The sequence below is a fragment of the Globicephala melas genome, chromosome 13, assembly GCF_963455315.2.
Source record: "Globicephala melas chromosome 13, mGloMel1.2, whole genome shotgun sequence".
NCBI classification, from domain to species: domain Eukaryota; kingdom Metazoa; phylum Chordata; class Mammalia; order Artiodactyla; family Delphinidae; genus Globicephala; species Globicephala melas.
The window spans coordinates 84594126-84617333 of record NC_083326.1 but is presented as its reverse complement, the minus strand read 5'-3'; the positions used below and the strand labels follow the sequence as shown (position 1 = coordinate 84617333).

At 55.7% G+C, this 23208-nt stretch overlaps 1 protein-coding gene across 5 annotated transcripts in view; it reads right to left on the bottom strand.

Annotated features, from left to right (window-relative positions):
* AACS (acetoacetyl-CoA synthetase) overlaps positions 1-23208 on the bottom strand; it is a 45138-nt gene that overhangs the window by 6820 nt on the left and 15110 nt on the right. For 4 of the 5 annotated variants that reach the window (XM_060311195.1, XM_030859981.2, XM_030859984.2 and 1 more), the window contains 8 exons: positions 22942-23023; positions 19148-19295; positions 14052-14132; positions 10126-10250; positions 5896-5960; positions 5638-5760; positions 3669-3782; positions 2843-2968 (listed from right to left, as the gene is read on the bottom strand). In XM_060311195.1, coding sequence (XP_060167178.1) covers positions 2843-2968; positions 3669-3782; positions 5638-5760; positions 5896-5960; positions 10126-10250; positions 14052-14132; positions 19148-19295; positions 22942-23023 — 864 coding nt within the window. The remainder of the gene's footprint in view (positions 1-2842; positions 2969-3668; positions 3783-5637; positions 5761-5895; positions 5961-10125; positions 10251-14051; positions 14133-19147; positions 19296-22941; positions 23024-23208) is intronic. The other variant, XM_060311197.1, reaches the window with a different exon arrangement.

The window sequence follows — 23208 nt, the reverse complement described above, 5'->3', positions numbered from 1 at the left end:
CAGACCTCCCATGAGTCTGATCCTTACTGAAGCCCTGGAAATGCAAAGAAAAAGGAAGATGCAAATCTCCCGGAAGAAGTTTTCATTTGTGAAAATGAAATGACATGCTTCAACCTCTTGCAAAACCAAAGCTGAGGGGATGAATCCACAAGTGGCTGGAGGCTCTGGTGCCCGGTTGCCACGTCAGAGAAATTAAGGGTTTCCTTCTAGGTTTCCATGCCCCTGGGCCTGCAGTTCAAACTCTCCTGTTTTCATGGCAGGTGATTTTGCTTCACTCTGATTTTCCTCGTGCTCTCCCATTTCGGTGATGGGACCCGTGAACAAATACACCAGGATGAATGGGCAAACCCAGCCTTTCTCCTGCTTTGAATTCCTGGAGGTCTACTGCCTGAAATCTTTTTAGAGTGAGCATGTACACCTGTACATTAAAAAAAAAAAAGATGGCCCAGCCTTCCATGTACAGAAATGTAAATATAAATAAACAACACATTGCACATACACGCTTCTCTTATTAAAGGACCTGTGACCACTGGACCTGTTTAGCTAACGAGGGCCAATGGAAGCTCTGCCTGCTCCATCTCATCAAGCTCAAAATCTTGATGGCTCATGGGCAGGCCTGGTCTCCTATTTGGAATTTACCATCTTCAGTCACCTGTACCCATCATACTTCCATTTTTGCCTTGGCTACCAGGAAACTCAGAGCTGAAATCATTGCTTTGAAGAATCAGAATGATCTAAATCTTTCTAAATTCTGCTTTTAATTTCCTTTTAAATTTTTATTAGGTTTTTAAAGATAATTAAAAGTCACAAAGAAAATCAAAATGGCTCGTATTATTCACACACATACATTTCCTTTTAAAAACTCACACAGAAGGCGTACAATGCCCTCGGTTCCGCACTTTTTTTTTTTTTTTTTTTTTTTTTTTTTTGCTGTACGCGGGCCTCTCACTGCTGTGGCCTCTCCCGCTGCGGAGCACAGGCTCCGGACGCGCAGGCCCAGCGGCCATGGCTCACGGGCCCAGCCGCTCCACGGCACGTGGGATCCTCCCGGCCCGGGGCACGAACCCGTGTCCCCTAGCATCGGCAGGCGGGCTCTCAACCACTGCGCCACCAGGGAAGCCCCCGCACTCCTTTTTGACACTTAATAAATTCTTGGACACTTCTCCATATCGGCACCTTGTCAGTTTACATTTTCACCCGGCCTAATTTTTCAGGGTAGTGATGTCTGTAAGTCGGATGCCTGTTGCAGAAAGGAAGACCTTGCTTCTTTGTTGTTTTCTTTTATCATCGAGCCATGTCCTATACAGTCCAAGAATCTCTCAGTGCTGGGCCTGGAGAAGTGGTCTAAGTTCAGCCTGTGTCCACCCTGACCATGACCAACAGCTTCAGATCCCATTATCTTACCTGCCCTTATTTCTCCGTATTTATTCGTACGTCACGCCTACTTCCAGAAAGTATTTGAGGAAGCTACCTATAAAGCCAACTATATGATGGGATTATTGAAAGGATCAGAAACTCTGCACTGGGGTGAGAGGACTGCTACAACAAGGCAATGATGGCAGCTCTGAGCTTCCTGGCAGCCAAGGCAAAAATAGACAATATAACAGGTCACCAAGTATTTGTTTCCTCCAAGAAGGAATATCAGAGCTTTGGAAATAAAGACTTTTTCTGAAATTAATCCTGAGAGACATTTATCATGAGAACCCTTGCATATATAACAAAAAGTGACAGAAAAGAGTTTTCAAAGAGCAGTGCTGCAGAAGATGAAGAGATGTCATTTCTTAGATGGATCTTCAAGCTGAGGTTCTAATCCCGTCCTAGGACAGGAGCCCCGACTCCTCTTCAAGGTCATTTGAGGAACTTCTCTCTCTCTCTAGTCTGCTTTAGTCTGTCTGAACAGCTACACACTGGCAGGACCCAAGGTGGGGCTTAAATGCAGAGGCATCCAATGGAGGCCAGGCCACATGGCGGGGAGGGATGCTCCCACTACCCTCAAATGCGACGTGCTATGCCAGGTACAATGCCTTTTATGTGGGACATTACACGGGAACACGCAAGGCCGAGTAGAGAAACGGGACGGACCCGTGGCACCTTCTACCCCCAATGGTCACCTGCCGCTTTCTGATTCACCACTTGTGATTTATGCAAAACAGAATTACCTTTCTAGAGGTTGAAGAGAGCAAGTACTTAGGTGTAAATAACTCTGGAGCAGAAGGCTCGCTACATTATGAGTTACATAGCTGCGATCACTCGAGGTTGCTTATGAAATAAGATAAGGAGGCAGGAATCAGAGCTTTAAATAAAGAGACTTTCCAGCTCTGGGGCAAGACACCACTCCGAAGCTGAACGGAGGGTGGCAGCCTGAGTGAGTGACGGCCTGGAATTAACCATCCCGCTGCAAAAGCTCTCTTCTCCCATCACCTCCACGAGGACTGGTTGATGGGATGTGAGACAGAGGAGACCCCAGCCAGACACCTCTCGCACACGCATCTCTCCCCGAACAGGCAGACGAGCCTGGGTAAGCGAGCAGGCCTCCAGCCCTACGCAGCCAAACCAGCGGGTCGTGCCGGCGGCCAGGAGCAGGGCTCCGGGCCAAGGGGCTCCGGGCACAGAGGGTGGTTAAGAGTAATCTAAACCCAGATTAGGGTTTCGTAAGATGGCTTCAAGCTGACGGTGACCAGATACTGATCAAAAATTCATCATTGCCCCCCTGGCGGAATGAGCTGCGAGCAGCCTCACCGGGCTTTGCGGGGGGCCGGCAGGGGCAGGCGCCTACAGAATTAGACAGCGAAGGCCCAGCCCGGGCGGGAATCTGGGCAGCTCCGCCTGCATCCCGACCCACCTGGGAATTTGGAGAAATACGCCTTCCGGTACTTGCTGCCGTTCTCGTCGTTCCAAAAGCGCGTGGGCTGGCAGGGGAGCGGCTTGGTACACACCAGTTCACCGCTCTCCCCCCAGACTGCCTTTCCTGGCCGGGGAGAAAAGAGAGCTAAACTGAGCACACGCCACAGCCAAACACCCCGGCTCTCTTGCTCTCCTTCTCTCCTTTTTTAAGCTATGAGCTATCACAGAGTATTTCAGACACATCCAAAGCCATGCAGCCGGCCCCGCCCATATGCCCATCAGCCCGGCATCACCGAAAGCCACGCTACTGCTCCCCACCACGCTCCCCCCGCTCTCGCTCAACTTCAATCCTGTACCGTTCCCTTATGTGGATTAATAATTTTACCACACCTACATACACCTGAACAACATGTCATTTTGCGTGTTTCTAAACACCGCACAAACGGTATCGTGCTGCCCCTCGGGTCCTGCATCTCACTCTGGGTCCTCGCCAGGGTCAGGGCACGAGACTGCTGAGGCAGTGGGGTGGCCTCAGCAGCGTCCCCAAAGTTTGCATGCCTGCCTGGCGTTCCAAGCACGTGGCCCGCCGTCTGTGCTGCAGGCCAACACCTACTCCCCTCAGCCGGACGGGCTGCAGGAGGCCGGGGAGCCCGGCGGGTGTTCAGCCAGGCTCGGGGGCTGTCAGTCTGCGAGCGGTGGCAGGGGCCGGCCCCTCAGACGGGGCCGTTTTGGAGAACTGGCCCCAAGCAAAGTTACTCATCCAAGCGTATGCAAGTTACCACTCACACCTCGTCACAGAGAGAGAAAGGGTTTGGAGCCATCACCTTCCTCGTTCCACACCTCCACGGCCATGCCCAGGTTCCGGGCCTGAATTTCCCCTTTGTACACAGGAATTGAAGGATTCTGGCCCACGAAGCAAGACACGATGTCGGTGCCACCTGCAAACAAAAGGAGATTCAAGATTCGAAGACCGGGACTTCTCTGGCGGTCCAGTGGTTAGGGCTCCAGGCTTTCACTGCCGAGGGCCTGGGTTCGATCCCTGGTTGGGGAAGTAGGATCCCACAAGCCACACGGCACGGCCAAAAAAAAAAAAAAAATTTCAGAAGACTGAGACAAACTGTCCATGTTTTTTATTAATGAACAATAAAGGAGAAAGACCCCGGAGGACAAATATATACTACTCTTTCTCCAGATAAATACAGAAAAATTCCCAGAGAGCTGAGCTTCTCTTCAGGGAGGGAGCGGGGAGGTGACTTAGAAACTGGACTGAACCTCCCGTGTCCGGGTGATTTATCGTTCTGACCAGGGCTACGTGCTGAAGGAGACACCAAATAAATGACCTCTTGTGGTCGCACGGAAATCCTAGACTCAGGTTCACGGAAGTGGAAGCTTCGCCCCATCAGGCCTGTCTGCAGGAACTGCCGCGGCAGGCGGGTCACGTGCAGAGTCTCTTTGCTGTGGTTTATGTTCACTTAATCATCGGAGAAGCAGAAACCCTGTGGTCCCTGGAGTGCGAGTCTCCCGCACGAGAGCACGTGCTGGATGCGAAACACTCCGCTTCAGGGAGGGGCTCGAAAAAGAGTCGGACCCCAGGTGTCATCGAGAGGGAGTGGCATTAACGCCTGAACCTGGGCCCAGCCAGTGACAACTGCTCCCTCGCACGTGCCCGCGGTGCGGGATGCTCTGTGGGCAGAGGGACACGCACGGAGCCCACCGGGGCGCACAGGGGTTGGAGACGGCAGCCCAGGGAGGAAAGGGGGGGAGGCTGTGGGCAGAGGGCATACACGGAGCCCCGACTTGGTCCCTTCCTAGACTCGGCGATCCGGACACTGGTGTCCGTGCTCCCCTTTACACCTGTTTGTACACCTGAAAAGACAGCCTTGTGATTTAAGAAGTGTCTTCTCCCTGATCACGCTCTGTGTATACGAACGGGGTGGGGCAGGGTGATTGAAACCCACATAAAATGTTTCAATGCTTCAACAACTGGCAGGATTAATTCCGGGCAGAACCGAAGCGTGCTGACCTGCCTCCCTCCTCCAGACACCTCGAGGTACCGGCTGGCACGTCCCATGAAGACGGGAGAATCGCGTTCACGGCCGTGACCAGCAAGCTCGGGACAGTCTCGCGCCCCAACGAAGCACAGCGCTGGGAGCAGAAGTGCTGCTTCCGCTGCTTCCGGATTGGAGCTGGGGCGCTTGGGACAGCGGCAGGAGGACAGGCCAAGAGCCTAACAGACGTGGCTGCCCCGAGATGGGCTGGGCCGGCCCAGCAGACAGCTCCACGCCTATCCGACAGCAGCACCCCTGCCCACCAGGCGGGCTCCGGGGAGGACCAAAGGATGCGCTGGGCGGGCGGGAAGCTCGGCTGTGAGGCGGCAGGACCGGGTTTGAATCCCACTCTGTACCCAGCTAGTGGGTGGCCTCAGGCCAGTCACTTGGCACGTGCGAACCTTGTTTTCTCTTTTGTAAAGAAAACAGAATCTACCAGGATGAGTTGTTTAGGATCTAAGGTTACGATCAGGGTGCGGAGTGTATGTACGCTCTCCACCCCCGGCAAAGGTTCAGCAATGGCTAACTCAGTGTTTATAGCCTCTCCCTAGAACATAACTACCGAGAATAAGGAACATCGACCGTGCAAACGTGCATGCCCTGCTGACTGTTCACGCAGATAAATTCAAGCCGGTGGACTCGCTGGGTCACAGGGGAAGCACGCTTAACGGCCAAGCCTGGTCCCCGAGTCCTCTGGCTCTTCCAGAACCTTCTCCACGGCACAGGCACATGGCGGGGGCCGTACCTGAGATGGAGCCCAGGAGGACGCTGCTCTTGACGCACCTGTAGACATAGTCGTAGCTCTGGGCGCTCAGGGGGGAGCCGGTGGACAGGATCGTGTGCAGCGTCTGCAGACTGTGAGTTTCCACTAGAGCCAGAATCACTGAGAGATTAGAGCCAAACCCGACACCCTCTGCCTGGCTTGCAGGAACCAGGTAACAGAGTGGATCTGACTTCCGCGGCTGGCGAGACAGGGAACGGACACCCTGGGAGGCACACTTACCTGGCTTCACGTCTTTCTCTTCCAGCACTGACAGCCACTTCGCACCTGTTCCAAGGATGGTGATGCTGGAGTTAAGAAGACACCGGAAACTCGTCAAGGCTCTTGCATATTCCAGGCACCGAAGCTTTCTCAAATTAGTGACCCATTTCGGACGAGGTTGCAAAATCCAAGACACGTCATTTTTCCGGGTTGAATTAACGCTTAATATGTAGTTGAAAGCCAGTTACAACACCTGCGTTACTCTGAGGCCAGCACTGACACGTCTGCAGAGCACCCGGGCTCCCTTTACCCTTTGGCTCTACTTAAAACAACTGTCTGCACATAAACCCACCATCTTCCCAGCTGCAGGACGTTTGCTCTCAGGGGGACCAAAGGAGGACACAGAATCAAGACCCCTCAAGTTCTGAGCGCTCGCGATCGTTTTCCAGGGAGTGGAGAGGCCGTGGGAGCTTCTGTTAGGACAGGTGCCAGGCCTGGGATTCCTGACCCATCTCCCTTTCTTAAATAAGCTCACATTTTTATGAAACTTAGAAAACCACTCTTCTTCTCTTTTTGAACATTTAGAATCTAGTCCTTTATCCCCAAGTTTGCATTGAGAACAACACGTTATGCTGAGTATAAGTCATTGTGTTTTCAAGGGGAGAGCGTTACTTCATGTTCTGTTTCCTTCCTAGAAAGCTCTACCTTCCTAACTAATGGCTGTTTTCTCCTGGGGGCTGAAGGAGGCCATAAAATCCAGGTCCCTCCTGCCCCTCTGGGCGGCAAAACCCATCCCTTCGCACCTGGCTGGCGAGATTCATTCCAGGGAGACAGCCCTGTGCTATCTGGTGCTTGACAGAGCTCAGAGGCACAGACACACAGAACCAGGGCCGGCTGGGCTGGGAGGGGCAGAATCCACGGCTCAAAACTACTGTCCTTCATGCCTCCAGTCCCTTTCTCTTCTTCACTTCACCGGGACACCCTGCAACCACTAAGACCGCGGACACTTCCTGGGTCGCTGTGTCCTTGGTGAAGGCTGTTTTGGGAGCTGGGAGGTCGTGGGGACCAGGAAACGTACACAGTCCCCACCCCCTCCTCACTTACTCCATAAACTCAGGGAGTCTGATTAGCTGATTCCAGACCCTCTGAGAATGAAGGCGTCACCCGTATTTCAACAGGAGACCAGGGGCCCATCACATGCTGACGGACAGCAGTGACGGCCCCAGCCACAGGTGGAGATCTCCCGCCTCCAGCCACACAGCGCAGCACGCGGATTTCTGCTCAGCCCCCATCCGCCCCCTCTCCCCAAGTCGCAGGTGTCTGTCTGCAAACCGCGCCCTCGGCGATGTGTAAAGACTGCCACGGCGTCCCCGGGGCTGGGCCCCAGGCCTGCTGTGTGAAGGAACGGCCAGGCCTCCCCGTCTGTCTCCAGGCTTGGGTAAGGCAGTTTAAAAATCACAGAGCTCATGCAGCGCAGGCGCCCGTGCCTGTGTGCTCGGCGCTGTGTCTTTTTCGCGAGTGCTGCTGGGAAGCACCCCACGAGGAACGAGGCGGCTCCCCGGCTCACCCCAGCCCGGAGCCCTGCAAGGAGCCCCCTGCAGACGCAGCTCCTCCACAGCTCCGCCAGCCTGAGCCCCGGTCTCCCCAGTCTGCCCTCGACCCCGCAGTTCACGGGGGGATCGTGTAGCGCCCCCAAGTTCAACGCCCCAACGGGGTGCCACGTCACGCGGAAGACACCCGCCCCGAGGCACAGCCCCGAAATCCCTGGGGGACCCTGCCCTCCCCCCTCATCCAGCTCCACCGCCCGAATCGACTGCCCACATGCAGCCACGAGGGCCTCCTCCCAGCCTCCGCACGACCCCCATCTCGGTCCCCTTGGGGCCTCGGCACCCGCCGCTGCCCTGGCCTGCAACACGCGTCCCGCAGTCCTAAACGTGAACTGCCTGCCCAGTTGCAAACCCGGACAAAGACCCCAGAGTTCTGCCCTGACCCCAACCAGAATGTTCCCCGGCCCAGACCTGGAGAGCCCAGCAACACACCCCAAACAAAGAGGACAATCCCTCCTTCAACCGTGTTCACGTCTGCAAAATAACTGCTCAGTTATGAAACGTGTTAGTAAGCCTGTGCGCTGACACGATGACAATCAACGAGGATTTCGTCCCTAAGCGCATCAACGTTATTTTAAACATGAGAGGCCCTTAAGTCGCACTGCGAGGCCCCTGCCCGCCCTGCCAGCGCTGAAGCGTCGCTCCTCCTGCCACAAACCCGCAGGATTCTAGGTGAAAGCACGTTTGATTTGGTGTTACTTCAGCGTCAGGAGGTGGCAGAGCTGGAATGAAGGCATCCCGCCCCGTCTGACCTGCCCCCTCTCCTGTCACCCGCGTGGACGGCTGGAGCGCCGTGCTGCCCTTCGGGCACCCCTCACAGGCCAACGAGTGGCACCTGCCTCGCTGACCTCAGCAGATGAGCCCCCCCAGCCGGGTGAAGGGCCAGGCCAGAGGGGCCCTGAGGACGGCCAAGGCCACGGCTCAGCTGGCGTCCGGGGCACAGGCCAAACCAGGATGTAAGGCGGAGGCCCAGCACGTGCGTTCTACACAGACCCAAACCACAGGGCTGCGAACGCACTCCCACATGCACACAATCACATGCATGCACACACACACTCATCCACAGGCATGGGTGTTCTCACACCCACGTGTGCACATACTCTCACACACCCACTTTCCTGTGCACATAAGTGTATGTGCACCTGCATATACACATGTGCGCACATGCACATACACATGTGTGCACACGCACACCTGCACACATTCACAGACATGCGTGCTCACACTCGTGCACCTGTGCACATGCACATACACACTCACACGTTCGCACTCAGGTGCATACACACTCACACGTGTGCACGTACACACGCTCACACGTGTGTACGTTACACACTCACACGTGTGCACGTACACACACGCAAAGCTGGGTCTGCCTGGGCCTTCCATCCTTCAACTTCATTAGCTCTAAGCACCGGGGATGTACCTTTCTCTCTCCATCCCTCCTCCCGTGGCACAGGCATACACGTCCAGAGTGTCTCCTCCTGAGTGTGGCTTACAGGTATTCAGGGCAGAGATCTTCCCAGGGATTTGATTAACCTTTCACTGGCAACAAGCTCATTAGGAAATAAATTTCCTCGCTAATACTGTGAGCCAAATGTCAGGATTTAAATATCACCCAGGCCAACGTTATACTTCAAATATTAATGCCCAAGGATTTAAGAACATTAGCGGTTCCTCCTGCTTCCCCAATGTAAATGGCCTCAAAGGTAACGTAATTAGAACATTGCAGAGCGTGGCTAACTTCTGGGCCACGGGAGCCCTGCCAGCTTCCGTGTTCTCGTTCTTGGGAACACGATCATTAGGCCAACGGCGACCAGCAGCCGCAGTGGCGAGAATGCGTCAGCCGCCTATGATTAATTCATCAGCAAAGAAAGGGCCGACGGAACAGGGTCTTGGACGGTTCCTGGCGATGGCGATGAGGGGCTGGGGGAGAAGAGGGGCCACTCCACCCTTCCCCCGATGCTGCCCCTTAGCTGGCCGCTGCCTCTGCCATCAGGATGCCCGCTTGCCGTCCTGTTCACAGGACTGCGGGGAGGCCCTTCTGCAGTACGGGCAGCGGGGCATCTGGAAGCACCCTGCTGAGTCTTGGGAGACCCTCGAGGCGCTGGCCAGCCCTGAGGGCTCGCAGAAAGGCGGGTGGGAAGGCCAAACGCTGGGAACGCCCCAGAGACAGACCTGCCCTCCCCTGGATGGGCATCTCCACACCGTCCCCCGAACAGGTATGTACGTTCAGCCTGGGTCATTCTCTATCACCCTTGCGGCCACGGGCCCCGCGTGAAACAAAGCTCTCATCAGCCCTCAGTCTGCCTCTCTTCTGGGTCGCAGCTCTGCAAGTTCTTAGAATCCAGAGTTACCAAAAAAAGACCACGTTCCCTCTCCCGGTGCCCGAGGTTTCAGAGCTCACCCCTGGGCCCTGAGGGGTGGGGCAGCCCCCTCCGCACTACATGGGTCTCCATGGTCAGTCCCTGTCAGGGGCGCTCACCCCTTCCCACCCTCCTTGACAGCTTCACCTACTCCTGGCACCTCCAACCCTCACACAGCCACCCCCACCAAGAGGGGGACATCAAGGGTGGCAAAGCATTCCAGAGACGGCACCCAGATCCTCAGAGCGGCCACCCTGTGTCTGAGTGTCCCGGGTACCTACCCGATTCTGTCGACCAGGTCCCAGAGCACATTGGGGGTGGGCACCAGCGGGGAGCCGTCGTATAGGACCACGGCCGCCCCCGTGGCGAGAGCAGACACCATCCAGTTCCACATCATCCAGCCGACCTGGAGCAGACAGAAGGGAACACGTGTCAACCCAGTGCCGGGCCAGCTCCCCTCGGCCCCGTCACGCAGCCTCTCACATCCCCAGAAAACCACCCGATGCTGAGCCAAAGTAGCCAAGAACTGCCCGGCCCAAACGCACAACACTCTGCCCCAGCAATTCCCGTCAACGGTTTACGGTAAGGGACTTCCCTGGTGGCGCAGAGGCTAAGAATCCACCTGCCAGTGCAGGGGACACGGGTTCAATCTCTGGTCTGGGGAGACCCCACGTGCTGCGGAGCAACTGAGCCCGTGTGCCACAACTACTGAGCCCGCGTGCCACAACTACTGAGCCCGTGTGCCACAACTACTGAGCCCGCATGCCACAACTACTGAAGCCCGCGCGCCTAGAGCCCCTGCTTCGCAACAAGAGAAGCTACCGTAATGAGAAGCCCACGCGTCGCAGCAAAGAGTAGCCCCCGCTCGCAGCAACTAGAGAAAGCCCGCGCGCAGCAACAAAGACCCAATGAAGCCAAAATAAAAATAAAAATTAAAAGAGTTTATGGCAGGGATCAACGCACACGTGTGCACTAAGACATGTCGGAGAACGTTTCCTGCAGCCTCACTGGTGACAAGGGACCGAAGGCAACAGAGATGCCCGTTGCGTGGTCACGTGGTGCACACGTGCAGGGAACCCTGGGCGCTGCAGCAGGCAACCCGGGTCGGACGTGGGAAACAGCACCTGGCACCCAGCAAGCACTCAGGGGTCAGCCACTGCGCAGCCACCCAAAAGAACGAGGCCTGGCTCTGTGCAGAACCGTCTCGAGACAGACCGTAAAGGGGCAGGGCCAGCCCGGCAGAGGGTGTGCAGCGCCCCGTTCGTATACAGAACCCCCGGCCCCACCCCTGGGCCTGCAAAGGGGCCCGAGGGGCAGGGCAGTGAGCAGGGCGGACGTGGCTGCCTCTGGGCCCTGGAAGACGCCAACCTCTCACCAAGTTCCCATGTGCTGCATGAAATGCTTACCACGTGTAAGTAGAGCATTTTTTTTTTAATTAAAAAAATTTTCACAGCCAAAGAGTGTGCTCATAGCCCCACTGACAATGGCACTCCCATCCACGCTGGGAGAATTTGTAGGAGATTCCGGCCTAAAGCAATATAGCGACAGAACAAGGAAGCAGGAATCTCTGTCCAGAGGGCAAAACAACCCAATTCCAGCCCGTAAGCAACGAGGGCAGGCGGATGCCCATCCATGAGCCTGGAGCAGATGCGGCCCAGTGTCCCAGGTCACCCGGTGTCCCCAGGTCAGAATCCCGCCACTGGGGACCAGGCGGCCACGTGAGGTGGCACCCAAGTGGCAGTTAAGAATCCCCAGACAGGTCACAACAGTGTGAGTGACGCGGGTAGAAGCACGATGACCAACCTGTGCTCCCCCTTTGGCACCATGGAAACGGCAAAGGGAACCAGGGGGTCACACGAGAACCTCCATTTAGTTGAGTTGCCTTTTTTTTTTTTTTAAGGGTTTTAACATCCTAAGTTGAGTTTCTTCTAATAAGGAATCTTTTTTGCTTTTCTTTTTTTTTTGGCCTCACAGCACGGCTTGTGGGATCTTAGTTCCCCAACGAGGGATTGAACCCGGGCCCTCGGCAGTGAAGCTGTGGAGTCCTAACCACTGGACCGCCGGGGAGTTCCCAAGGAATTACTGTAATAGGCAGCACTGCATCCCGGCCACCTCACTGTCCAGCTGTTAAAGTAAGTCAGCAAGCGACAGCACAGGCCTGGCTGGGGCCGGCTGGGGGCACCCAAGGCTGCTGCTGGCACCCGGCATCCTCCACCGAAAAATGCAACAGCCCCGTCCTTCGTGGGCAGGATGCTTCCCAGAAAAGTGAACTGCTTTCGAGAGAACTGCTCTGGATCCTTGAGTCCTTCCATTGTCCCCTCACCGTGTCCCAGGGAGGCAGCTGAGTTGGAGGTCAGCGTAGCTGTGGCTGCCCCGGGGGTGGGGTTCTGCAATTCAAAACGCTGCTCCATTAACGCCCCAGGGCTGGGCTTCCTGTCTGAAAGGGCCGGAGCCTGGCAGAGCCTGGCGGGGACCCAGCACCACTCACTGTTCACGATGGGGGAGGGGGATAGAAGGAAAGCCTGCAGCTGAAAGAAACCCAAATCATTTGGCCCACAGCCCTGGATTTACGGCTGGGCACACAGGGAGACCTGCGCCTGGTCGCACGTCAGTGCTCCCTCCTGTGTCTGCAACGGGTCCTGGGGCCCTGGCACCAGGGAAGCAGCAGGGCCTGGGCCTCGACCTCCCAGGTTAGGAAGATGCCTCAGCGTTCTGCTTCCTTGAGAACTCAGACCGGAAATGGGAGCCAAATCACTCTGGAGCCCCTGGACATTTGCGGTCTTGGAAAAAGCTGATTTTGAGTTTTCTTCCCTTGGGACAAACAGCACTTCCTTCGGCTTGTTAACCGTTCACCTTCCAGGGTTCAGCAGCGTCGGGAACAGCTCCAGCACCTTGAGCTCAAGCTCTGGTTCGATGACTCCCGCTCCACACTAACCCACGGGAAGGGCTGGAAGCAGGGCCACCTCCGTCCTGGGCGCAGGACCGCGGGCCTCCCGCGGGCGCTGCAGTACAGCGGCGGCTCTCAGCTGCACGCGCAGCCGCCCGCAGGCCCCGCCTGGTCTCACGCCTGGATCCCCAGCCGTGGAAGTAACTGCTCGAGCCACCCTGCATGCCCTTTCTCTGGCTGCTGTAAACAACGGCCACAAACCCAGTGGCCTAAATGTACTGTCTGAGAGTCCTGAAGGTCGGGTGTCCAAACTCAGGTGTCAGCGGGGCTGGGAGTTCCTTCTGGAGGCTCCAGGGGAGGGTCTTTCTTTGCCTTTTCCAGCTTCAAGGGGCCCCCGCGCTCCTTGGCTCATGGACCCACCGCGCTCTGGCCTCTGCTCTGTCGTCCGCCCCCTCTGGCTCCACCGCTCCTGCCTCCCTCTTGTAAGGACCCTGGTGATCACCCTGGGCCCCGGATAACGCAGGACACTCTCCCGGTCTCCGGAGCCGCAGCCGAATCACATCTGCAGAGCCCCTTTGCCGCATCAGGTGACACGCACGGGCTCCAGGAGTGAGGACATGGGAACCTTTGGGGCCGTTATTCTGCCTCTCAGCACGCCACCCCACGGCCTTCCAGTAAATTCCTTTTCCACCTCAACTGGTCAGAGTCCCTTTACTATTGCACATGACCAAGAACCGACCGTCCTCATGGCATCTCTGGTAAGTTCCTGTCCCCCAGGTTGAGCCACAGATTTCCGTCACGTGACACTCATCCCCACCTCCACAGGCTCAAGAGACTGAAGTAACAGTCTCCTCGGTCTCTCTAGATTTCCCCAGGGCTCCAGGGCTCCCAGCGGCAACCGAGGTCAACACAGGGGGACGGGCCAGGCTGGTGCTCGACCTTGGTGCCGAGATTCAAGTGGGCAGCCGCCGGGAGGGAGAGAAAGAGAGCAAGAGCGAAGGATCCCGCAGGAGGGGCTGCTCGCACGCGGCCCGGGGTCTGGCGCACGCAGCCCAGGGTCTGGCGCACGCGGCCCAGGGTCTCGCACACGCGGCCCAGGGTCTGGTGCACGCGGCCTGGGGTCTGGCGCACGCAGCCCAGGGTCTGGCGCACGCTGCCTGCGGCTCGAGCTGCGCTTCTGGCTCCTGACATGTGCAAAGGTGCAGAGGCAAAAAGAAGAGTAAAGATAAAGTCCTCCCTACCTGAATGAACCAAAGCCCGTCCTGGGAGGGGCGCGGAGGAGGGGGAGGGCACCCGTCTCAGCACAGCACCCGCACTCACCGTGGTGTAATACAGGATGATGTCACTGCTGGTCATGTTGCCGTGAAGAATGTGCTCCTTCAGGTGCTGGATGAGGGTCCCCTGGGGAGAAGCGGGGGAATTCCGCGTGAACCAGGCTGCTTCCTCCGAGGGCACAGAGGCGCGCGCAGCCCAGACGCTCGGCCCTGGGGCAGGAGAGGTCAAGGAAGAGGCAGAGCTCTGAGCACCCTCACCATGACGAGCAATGCTCCCGTCCCTCTGCCACCTGACCCCTAAGACTCGCTGGGGACACGAGAAGAAACCCTGACCCGACCCTGCCGGCCTGCAGGCTCTGGGCGCCAGGTGATCAGAAGCACTGGGGACCCACCAACCTCAGGCAGAGAGAAGCGAAGATCACGGAGTGGAGAGTCACGAAGATGAAGGTAAAAGGCTGGGTGCAGGGACACCTGCCCGCCCCCAGACCAGGGCACTACAGGCCAGCCTTGCTCCCTCGTGGTGGATGGGGAAGACTGGATGCCTGGGCAGGACTGTCCCCGGGGTGCACAGCCGCTGCTGGGTCTGCAGCTCCGAGAGCCTCGGATCGGAGCTCAGGGACTCCTTGGCCGAGGGGTAGCTCAAGACCCTGCTTTCAGCTCCAACGCCCAGGCAGACCCCTCTCCCAACCCCGACATGTGATCTATTACTTTTCATTTTAATGTTCACTGGGCAGTATATTCGCTTGGACCGAATCTCTAAAGCACACACCATGACAAGCCCCCGCCCCCTCCTGCAGCCAGTAACCGTACGTCTCCCGCGCACATTTCCAGGTATGTTTCTTGCCTATCTGCGTGCATGTATTTATGCTGGTTTTTTATCTGGACGCACTGTCCCGCAGTTTGCTTTTTCCACTTATCAACACAGGGAGTTTCCCTCATGGTTTTCGTACAGCTGTATAGTATTCCGCTGCCCAGACCCCACTTGTTCCAGATGACTCTGTGTCACCTGTGGCTCACAGGGGGACAGGAAGCTTCCCAGCCCCAAGCACGATGCAGAGAGCAGAGCAAGGGGGCCCTGAACCAGCTGCTTCATCTCTCGGTGTTCCCATCCTTTCAATGGGTCTCGTACAAGATGCCAAGGCTAGATCAGGGACGCGGCCCCTCCGAAGCCCCTGAAAAGGCCAACCACTGCGCTCAGTCTGGCCACAGACGGGAGCCGCCAGCTGACGGCAACGGTGGCCCTGGTTGTTTAGGGACTATCGGGACCCACGTATTAAAACCAGCCTTGATGACCCTCATTGTACCCAAGGGAAATAAAAAACAAGCCAGGGCTTCCCTGGTGGCGCAGTGGTGAGAGTCCGCCTGCCGATGCAGGGGACACGGGTTCGTGCCCCGGTCCGGGAGGATCCCACGTGCCACGGAGCGGCTGGGCCCGTGAGCCATGGCCGCTGAGCCTGCGCGTCCGGAGCCTGTGCTCCGCAACGGGAGAGGCCACGATGGTGAGAGGCCCGCGTCCCACAAAAAAAAAAAACAAAAAAAAACACAAGCCAGTAGGAGGAGATGATCCCTTTCAAAGCTCAACAGAAACAATCCTACCCAGCAAATTCCCTGACTCCAGAGCCAGCGCCCCTATTCCCGAGTCTGTCCCAGACGGCACCCCGTCACCAGGCCCGCAGCGGGGACGCCTGCCCTGGGGATGGACCACATGGGGCTCGGAGAGACAGCGGTAGAAAGGCTGCTGGGAGGGAGAGCCCGTTCTGAGGGCTCCCCGAGGCCACCCTGGGTCTGCACGCGGGAGCCAAGAGCCCGGTGGCTTCACCGTGCGTGCGCTGCAGGGTCAGGGACAGCATACCCGCGCCCACCCAGGACAGTCACAGGCTTCCTCAAAGTCCCTCAACACACACTGCTCTCACTCAGAGGAGGCGGGCGACCACGTGGGGACAACAAACATTTCAGGAACCCTTTCCATGAACGCTGAGTGTTCACGTGGCAAATCCACAGAAAGGGCTGGGAGCTCCTGGATTATAGGAACCCGTGGCAGATCCCCCTCGACTTCCCTTTTCACTTAGATTGGCCCTTAAAGGGCATCTTCGCCCGTACGGTCTACCTCTGTGAGCCCGGCCTATTCATAACCCGCCACGTGCTCACCGGCTCAGCAACCTCACTCTCTCGACGGCACAAAACCCTCCTTTGCTTCTCTCTGTGTGAACCTTAACGAGTCGCGTCAACAGCTCGGCCCTTAATTTCTAAATATTTATGGCAAGTCTGAATGCTTTCCCTGAGCGTCAGGAAGTATCAGCAGCGTGGTTTCTGAATCTCAAGCAAGAAGAGTAATTTAAAAGAAGGAAGACGGAAGCTGTTTTCTGGGCTCTTTTGTGGGCTTAGAAAGCACAAAACAGCAAACGGGGATCACAACGTCCCAACCCAACCCTGACCCTGCTGCCAGCCCCAGGGGCACTGTCGGCGGTCCCACCGCACTGTTTTCAAGTTTCCGCTCGAGATAACGCTTGAAAACAGGCAAGGTGCTTAGTCACTTCTCTGGAGATGCAAGAGCCCAGCGAAGCCAGAATTAATATAATTTTTCCTGACTTTTCCATATTCTGAATATACCAAGCACAATGGTTTTATGAGCAAACTACATTTCATCTAATACATTTTTATGTTCCACTCCCAAAAAAGGGACATTCGCTAGGCAAAGAGCACTGAAAATAAAAGTACAGTCGGGCACGGCAGGTTTTCCTAAAATGTGCTGTTTTCCCACACACACACCCCGCAACGCCCTCGCCTGCCAGGTTTCTAAAAACACTCATCTCTGTGGCCGGATATCGGGCCTGTGGCCGGATATCGGGCCTCCGACCAGGCACACCAGGGGTCCCCCTCCAGGCAAAACGCGGTGCCAGCAGCTACACCTTAGGCTCTGAACACGCCCGACTCAGTATGATAAAACAGGCTGGTGAGCAACAAGCACTCGCTCCTACGAAGAGGCCACTCTTCCAGAAATCAAGGCTTTGGCCCCCGATGTCCCCTCCCTCCCACTCCGTGGCTCCTGAGAAGTCACCCACTGTCTGTGAACAGGCTCGTGTGTAGCTGGCGGTTATCGTTCCTAACCTGCCATCGGATCTTCCTTGGATGCAAATCCAGGTGATGACAAAGTTGTGTTAACCTCTTTCCACGTTCTCATGAGAACACGGTGTAAAGAGCTGTATGAAGACGTTAGAGTGATTCAACGGCAGGGGCTCAAACAGCTTCTAGATGTTCTAGCAGAGAACAGCTGTAAAAGCTGCATGAGCTGGAATAAGAGAAATTCCGTATTTCATGTTCAAATACCGCCATCTGACCAAGCGATGGCTGGAAGGCTCTTAGACAACGTGAGGTTTCTCCACTCAGATAATCCTCGGGCCTCCTAGAGGGGAGGAGGTTAAAACGAGGCCGATAGGGTGGGCGCTTGTCCACCGCGATGGATGTCCTTACGAAGAGAGGAAAATTAGACCCCAAAGAGACGCCGGGAATGTGCGTGCAGAGAGGAAAGAGCGCGTGAGGACAGAGCGAGAAGGCAGCCCCCTGCGAGCCGACGACAGAGGCTCAGAGGGAACCAACCCTGCCCACACCCCGGTCTTGGACACCCAGCCTCCAGAGCCGCAAGGAAGTAAATCTTCGCTGTTTAAGACCCCCCTCAGCCCGTGCTATTTTGCTACGGCAGCCCGAGCTGACTCACACAGCACGGTAAGTCCTCCCTCGGTTAACCGCACTTTATAACATAACCCGGCGGCTTTCAAACTTTTTGACCCCAGCCCACGGTCAGACAGAAGTTTGGCGACGCTGCCTGGCACGTGCACCGTCCGTACCCACGCTTACATGACAGCTTTGAGAAAACACACCAACACCTCTTAGGACCCTTGATGAGCTGATATCTTCTCTTCTCACCTAACCTGTTTCCTTCTGTTTAAAATGCCGGCAGATGGCCAAAAAACACATGAAAAGATGTTCACCATCACTAATTAGAGAAATGCAAATCAAAACCACAATGAGGTATCAGCTCACATGGTCATAATGGCGATCACCACAATCTACAAACAACAAATGCTGGAGAAGGTGTGGAGAAAAGGGAACCCTCTTGCACTATTGGTGGGAATGTAAACTGATACAGCCACTATGGAGAACAGTACGGACGTCCTTAAAAAACTAAAAATAGAACTACCATATGACCCAGCAATCCCACTCCTGGGCATATACCCAGCGAAAACCATAATTCAAAAAGACACATGCACCCCAATGTTCACTGCAGCACTATTTACAATAGCCCGGACGTGGAAGCAACCTAAGTGTCCATCAACAGAGGAATGGATAAAGAAGAAATGGTACATGTATACCATGGAATATTACTAGGCCATAAAAAGGAATGAAATTAGGTCATTTGTAGAGACGTGGATGGACCTAGAGACTGTTATACAGAGTGAAGTGAGGCACAAAGAGAAAAACAAACATCGTATATTAACGCACAAATGTGGAATCTAGAAAAATGGTACAGATGATCTTGTTCGCAAAGCAGAAATAGAGACACAGACACAGAGAACAAACGTATGGACACCAAGGGGGAAAAGGGGGCGGGGGGGGGAGGAATTGGGAGATTGGAACTGACACACATACACTACTGATACTATGTATAAAATAGATAACTGATGAGAACCTACTGTAGAGCACAGGGAACTCTACTCAGTGCACTGTGGTGACCTAAATGGGAAGGAAATCCAAAAGAGAGGGGATATATGTATAACTGATTTACTTTGCTGTACAGCAGAAACTAACACAACATTGTAAAGCAATTCTACTCCAAGAAAAATTAATTTAAAAATAAATAAATAAAATAAAATGCGGGCAGGGCCCATCTGTTGGACTCACAATACCCTAAGGGGTCATGACGTATAGCATGACTGTCACCGGCTCGCCCGGCGCAGGCCTTGCCCTGGTGGCGCTGTGGAGTCCCAGGACCCCGTGGCGACGGGGCCACGGCAGCTGGGGCAGCAGCCCCCCACCGCCCGGCTCGAGGCCGGATCTCGGCGCAGCACCCCACCTGGAGAGCGGGGACGGGGTGCCGCCCTAGCCAGCAGGAAGCCCCCAGGCAGGGATGGGGTGCAGACCTACCCCGACCGAGTGCACCATGCACTTGGGCGCTCCGGTCGTGCCCGACGAAAACATGATGAAGAGCGGGTGGCTGAAGGGCAGCTGCTCGAACTCCAGCTGAGGGGCTTGCGCACCTTGCCCAGTGGCCAGGAAGTCCTCCAGGAACACGCTGTGGGCAAAAAGGCGCAGGAGACAAACGGTGAAGGTTCTAGAACGCCTGGCGGGGCGGGGGTGCGGAAATCTGTCGAGTCCTCCCGTTCACCCCCCGCCACGTCTACCTGGGTGACGACCTAGATTCCAGGGACCTGCCTTGTCTGGAAGCTTCCCAAGAGAGAAGGGAGAAGTCGGGGCTCAAGGATTCATGCTAATTGAATAAAAAGTAACTGAGTGAAAATTTCCGGTTGCTTTTTTCTTTTTCTTAATATTGATTTATTTATTTTGGCTGCTCTGGGTCTTAGTCGCGGCAGGCATGCGGGATCTAGTTCCCGACCAGGAATGAAACCCGGGCCCCCTGCATTAGGAGCTCGGAGTCTTAGCCACTGGACCACCAGGGAAGTCCCGAAAATTTCCGGTTGCTTTATTAGCACTGCTGATGGGGCCGAGGGCTGTCTCTCCAGAGAATCTAAGCGCTTTAATAAGCACTGTGGAGGAGGACCCCTTGCATTTAACACGTTGGCTGCTTGTACGCAAACTCCGGGAGGGGCTCTGAGGTGATGCTCAAGTCCCTGGAGCCCAGGCGCACCTCCCGTTTGCTACTAACCTTCTGATTAGCAGATGCCTGGTTTCCCCAGGTTCCCCAAAGGCAAGCTAGAGCCCAGGGTGCCTGAGTCCTTCCCTTTCCCCCCAGGAGAAGGGGGGAGGAGGTGCCGGGTTATAAGCTCTTCTGACACCTGAAGGGCACAGCCAGAAAGCGGTGCCAACCTGCGGGGCAATTGTTCTCACTGCTTCCCTGTATCCTGAGGTTTACAACGGCCAGATGCAAGTATCTGTCCAGGAACAAATACAATTCAGCCCAGCTACTGGCTCCAGCCTAAACAGCCTGCCCTGCCCTGCCCCCAGAGCTGCCGTAAAGCGCACTGCACGTCACCAAGAACCGCCGAAGGGGCTGTTTTCTGAGCAGAAACAGGGTAGCGGAAGCCACAAAGCCACCTTGGGAGAGAGGCAGTTTCTCTAGTTTGAGATCGGCGGAAACATCGATTCCAAAACCCCGGCCCTGTTCCTCCACTGGTTTAGAAGGGAGAAGAAAGGGGAAAAATCGAAACTACTGCTTTGTCAAACGGAACTTTCTTTCAAGGAAAGGGGAGAAGTCAGTTAAACGCGGCCTGCAGCCAACTGCCAAGGAGAATTACTCTGAAATACAAACGGATGCACACGAAAGTGAAGAAGTGTGCTGTCTTGCATGGAAAGGCCCCCTTAAAGATGAGGATGTGGGACTTCCCTGGTGGTCTAGTGGGTAAGACTCCGCACTCCCAATGCAGGGGGCCTGCGTTCGATCCCTGGTCGGGGAACTAGATCCCGCATGCATGCCGCAACTGAAAGACCCCAAATGCCTCAACGAAGATCCCACACGCTGCATCTAAGACCCAGCGAGGCCAAAATAAATAAATAAACACATAAAAATAAATCTTTAAACAAAAGAAAAGATGAGGATGTCTCCTGGGGGAGGTGCGGCCATTTGAAATGGGCACCCCAAATAATTCTGAGCGGTAAACAAGCAGACCCTTCCTCTCCAGAGCGGCAGGAAGATTATTCACTGTGGAGCCTTCCAGCCAATGAGAGCCCCAGTCCGCCTCCACCTCCCATCCGAGTCCCATTTACACAAAGGGCCCAATCGAGTCGAATGCTCCACACAGAGAAAAACGTTTTCTCTCCATCGGTGTACAAATCACAGTAAACAGCGATTACTTTTGTTGCTTCTTCTCAAAAGGAAAAACCCAAAGGGCAGTCCCCCCACAGACGCGCAGAGGCGCTTTCGGTTTATCTGTGGCACCCAGGAATCAAAGGCTGGAGAGCGCTGGGGGCCTGCTTCCCCGGGAGGCGGGGGACCGGGGCTGCGGAGCTCTCCGCACTGCCTGAAGCTAAACCAAGTGGTTAACGTTACTTCTGGATGCCCTCACTTTCTATCAATCACCAATGAACACATTCAGAAAAATAAAAGCCGGGCCACCGCGGGGCCAGCAAACCGTCCTGTTTTCCTCCTGGCCTTTGTGCGTACGGCCCCATCAATAAAACCAGGGGAGCTATATTCACGGCAGGGGTGTAATTTATCAAGGTCGGCAGGGTTCCCACAGTCTAGGGGACAGTCCATGCCCCTGGACCTGCCTGTAAGGACCTGCACATCCTGACCCGGATGCTCCAGAGGACACAGCCCACTCTGGCCTGCAGCTGTCACCTGCCCATAATGACAGACGACGTTACTGAGAGCTAACTTCATGCACACTGCTAAGCCTGCGAGGAAGGTACTGTTATCCCCGTTTTGCAGATGGGGAAAACAAGGCACAGAGAGGTTGATCACTGGCCGAGGGCCACACAGCTGAGATCTGACCCCGAGCAGTGTGGCTCGAGACCATGGCCTTAGAGGAACAGTCACTTTGCCGCAGCTCCCTTCAGCCTCTGGAGCCCTGGTACTGCAGCTGTCCCCAGACCCTGCTCACCTCTCAAGGTCCCTCGGGTGTCACCTCCCCCAGGCCCCACAGAGAAGCAACCACGCCCTTCTCTCACCTCCTGGGCACTTCCTGTCCCCAACTCAGTGAGCATGGCTGTGTCTACGGGGCCGAGCGGTCACAGCTCCCCCTTCCTGCGGGCGTGTCTTGTCCCCCCAGCTCGACTGTAAACGTGGGGGACAGCACATGAGCTTTAGCCCCCTCCGTGCCCCCCGGAGGGCGCCTGCACAGTGCCGCTCAGCCACGCGTCCACCCCATCTGCCTGAGTAGCAAGGCCTCCTCGCCGCCTCCCTCCCCGCCACGGCACACCCAGGATCCCCACCTGCGGCTCTGCCGCCGCTTCTCATGGGGCCTGGGGCCACTCAGAGACTCCTGCCTGCAGCCCAGATGCGAGGCTAAATGGACAGGTTTACCTGCGCAGGTAAACACGCCCGACCTCAGAACTCGCTCCTCTATGATGGCTTACAGAGAGATGAAAGGTGTATAACAAGAATTTGGGAAGAATCTCAACTTGGACCAAATCATGATCCATTTTCCTAACTTCTGTTCAGAATTAAGGTGCTCACCATTCTGTTCCACGTCAAGGCCTGTGGCCTACCGGCTTATAAACGTCAGAAAAGCAAAGGAAGATGCCATGAGCAATGGCAACAAAAAATAGGTTGTAAAATGAAAGAAAACCCCCACATATATGCATGTGTATACCTTTGTGTGGCTGCGTGTGTGTACATACGTGCACACAAATACACATACGTATGAACCACGTACACAGAGGTGTACGTGTGTGTGTGCACATACGCACATCCACACACATACGCACCTGTGGATACACATGAGTCACTGTTCAGAACTGCTGTGGCCGATCCGGGGAGCCAGCCTGGCCCCATCCAAGCCCACCACTTCCAAGGAACATGAGACAGGAAGAGTTAGGATGCCTGGGACAGTCTCTGTTCTGCCACTAAGTTACCACGTGGCCCCGAGGGATTCCCCCGGGGCCCTCGGGTCCCCATCTACAGAATGACGATTTTTAACCAAGACATCTTGCAACTCTGAAACACTCCAACCCCAAGTGCAAAGATCCACTGAACCTGCAGCCCGGCTGGGACTCTGAGTGGGTTTCACATGCAACCAGTGATCAGCACGCGGCTGGCTTACCTATTTGGAATCCTGGAAATGTCTATCTTCTCTCGGGAGGAAACGTAAGGAATCACCACCACTTTTTTCAGGTCTGCTAGTCCTGAAAGCGGCGGGGAGGAGAAAACACAAGCTTGCAGGACACAACATACCTAGCCGCTAATCTTTTTCTTTTTTGCTGAAACGTAACACGACCTAGGACTGAGACTACTCCGTTTCTGCAGGGCTCTTGGGACCCCTGGGGGGGGCTCTCGCCCCTGCCCCCCGCCCCCCACGCCAGCCCACGCA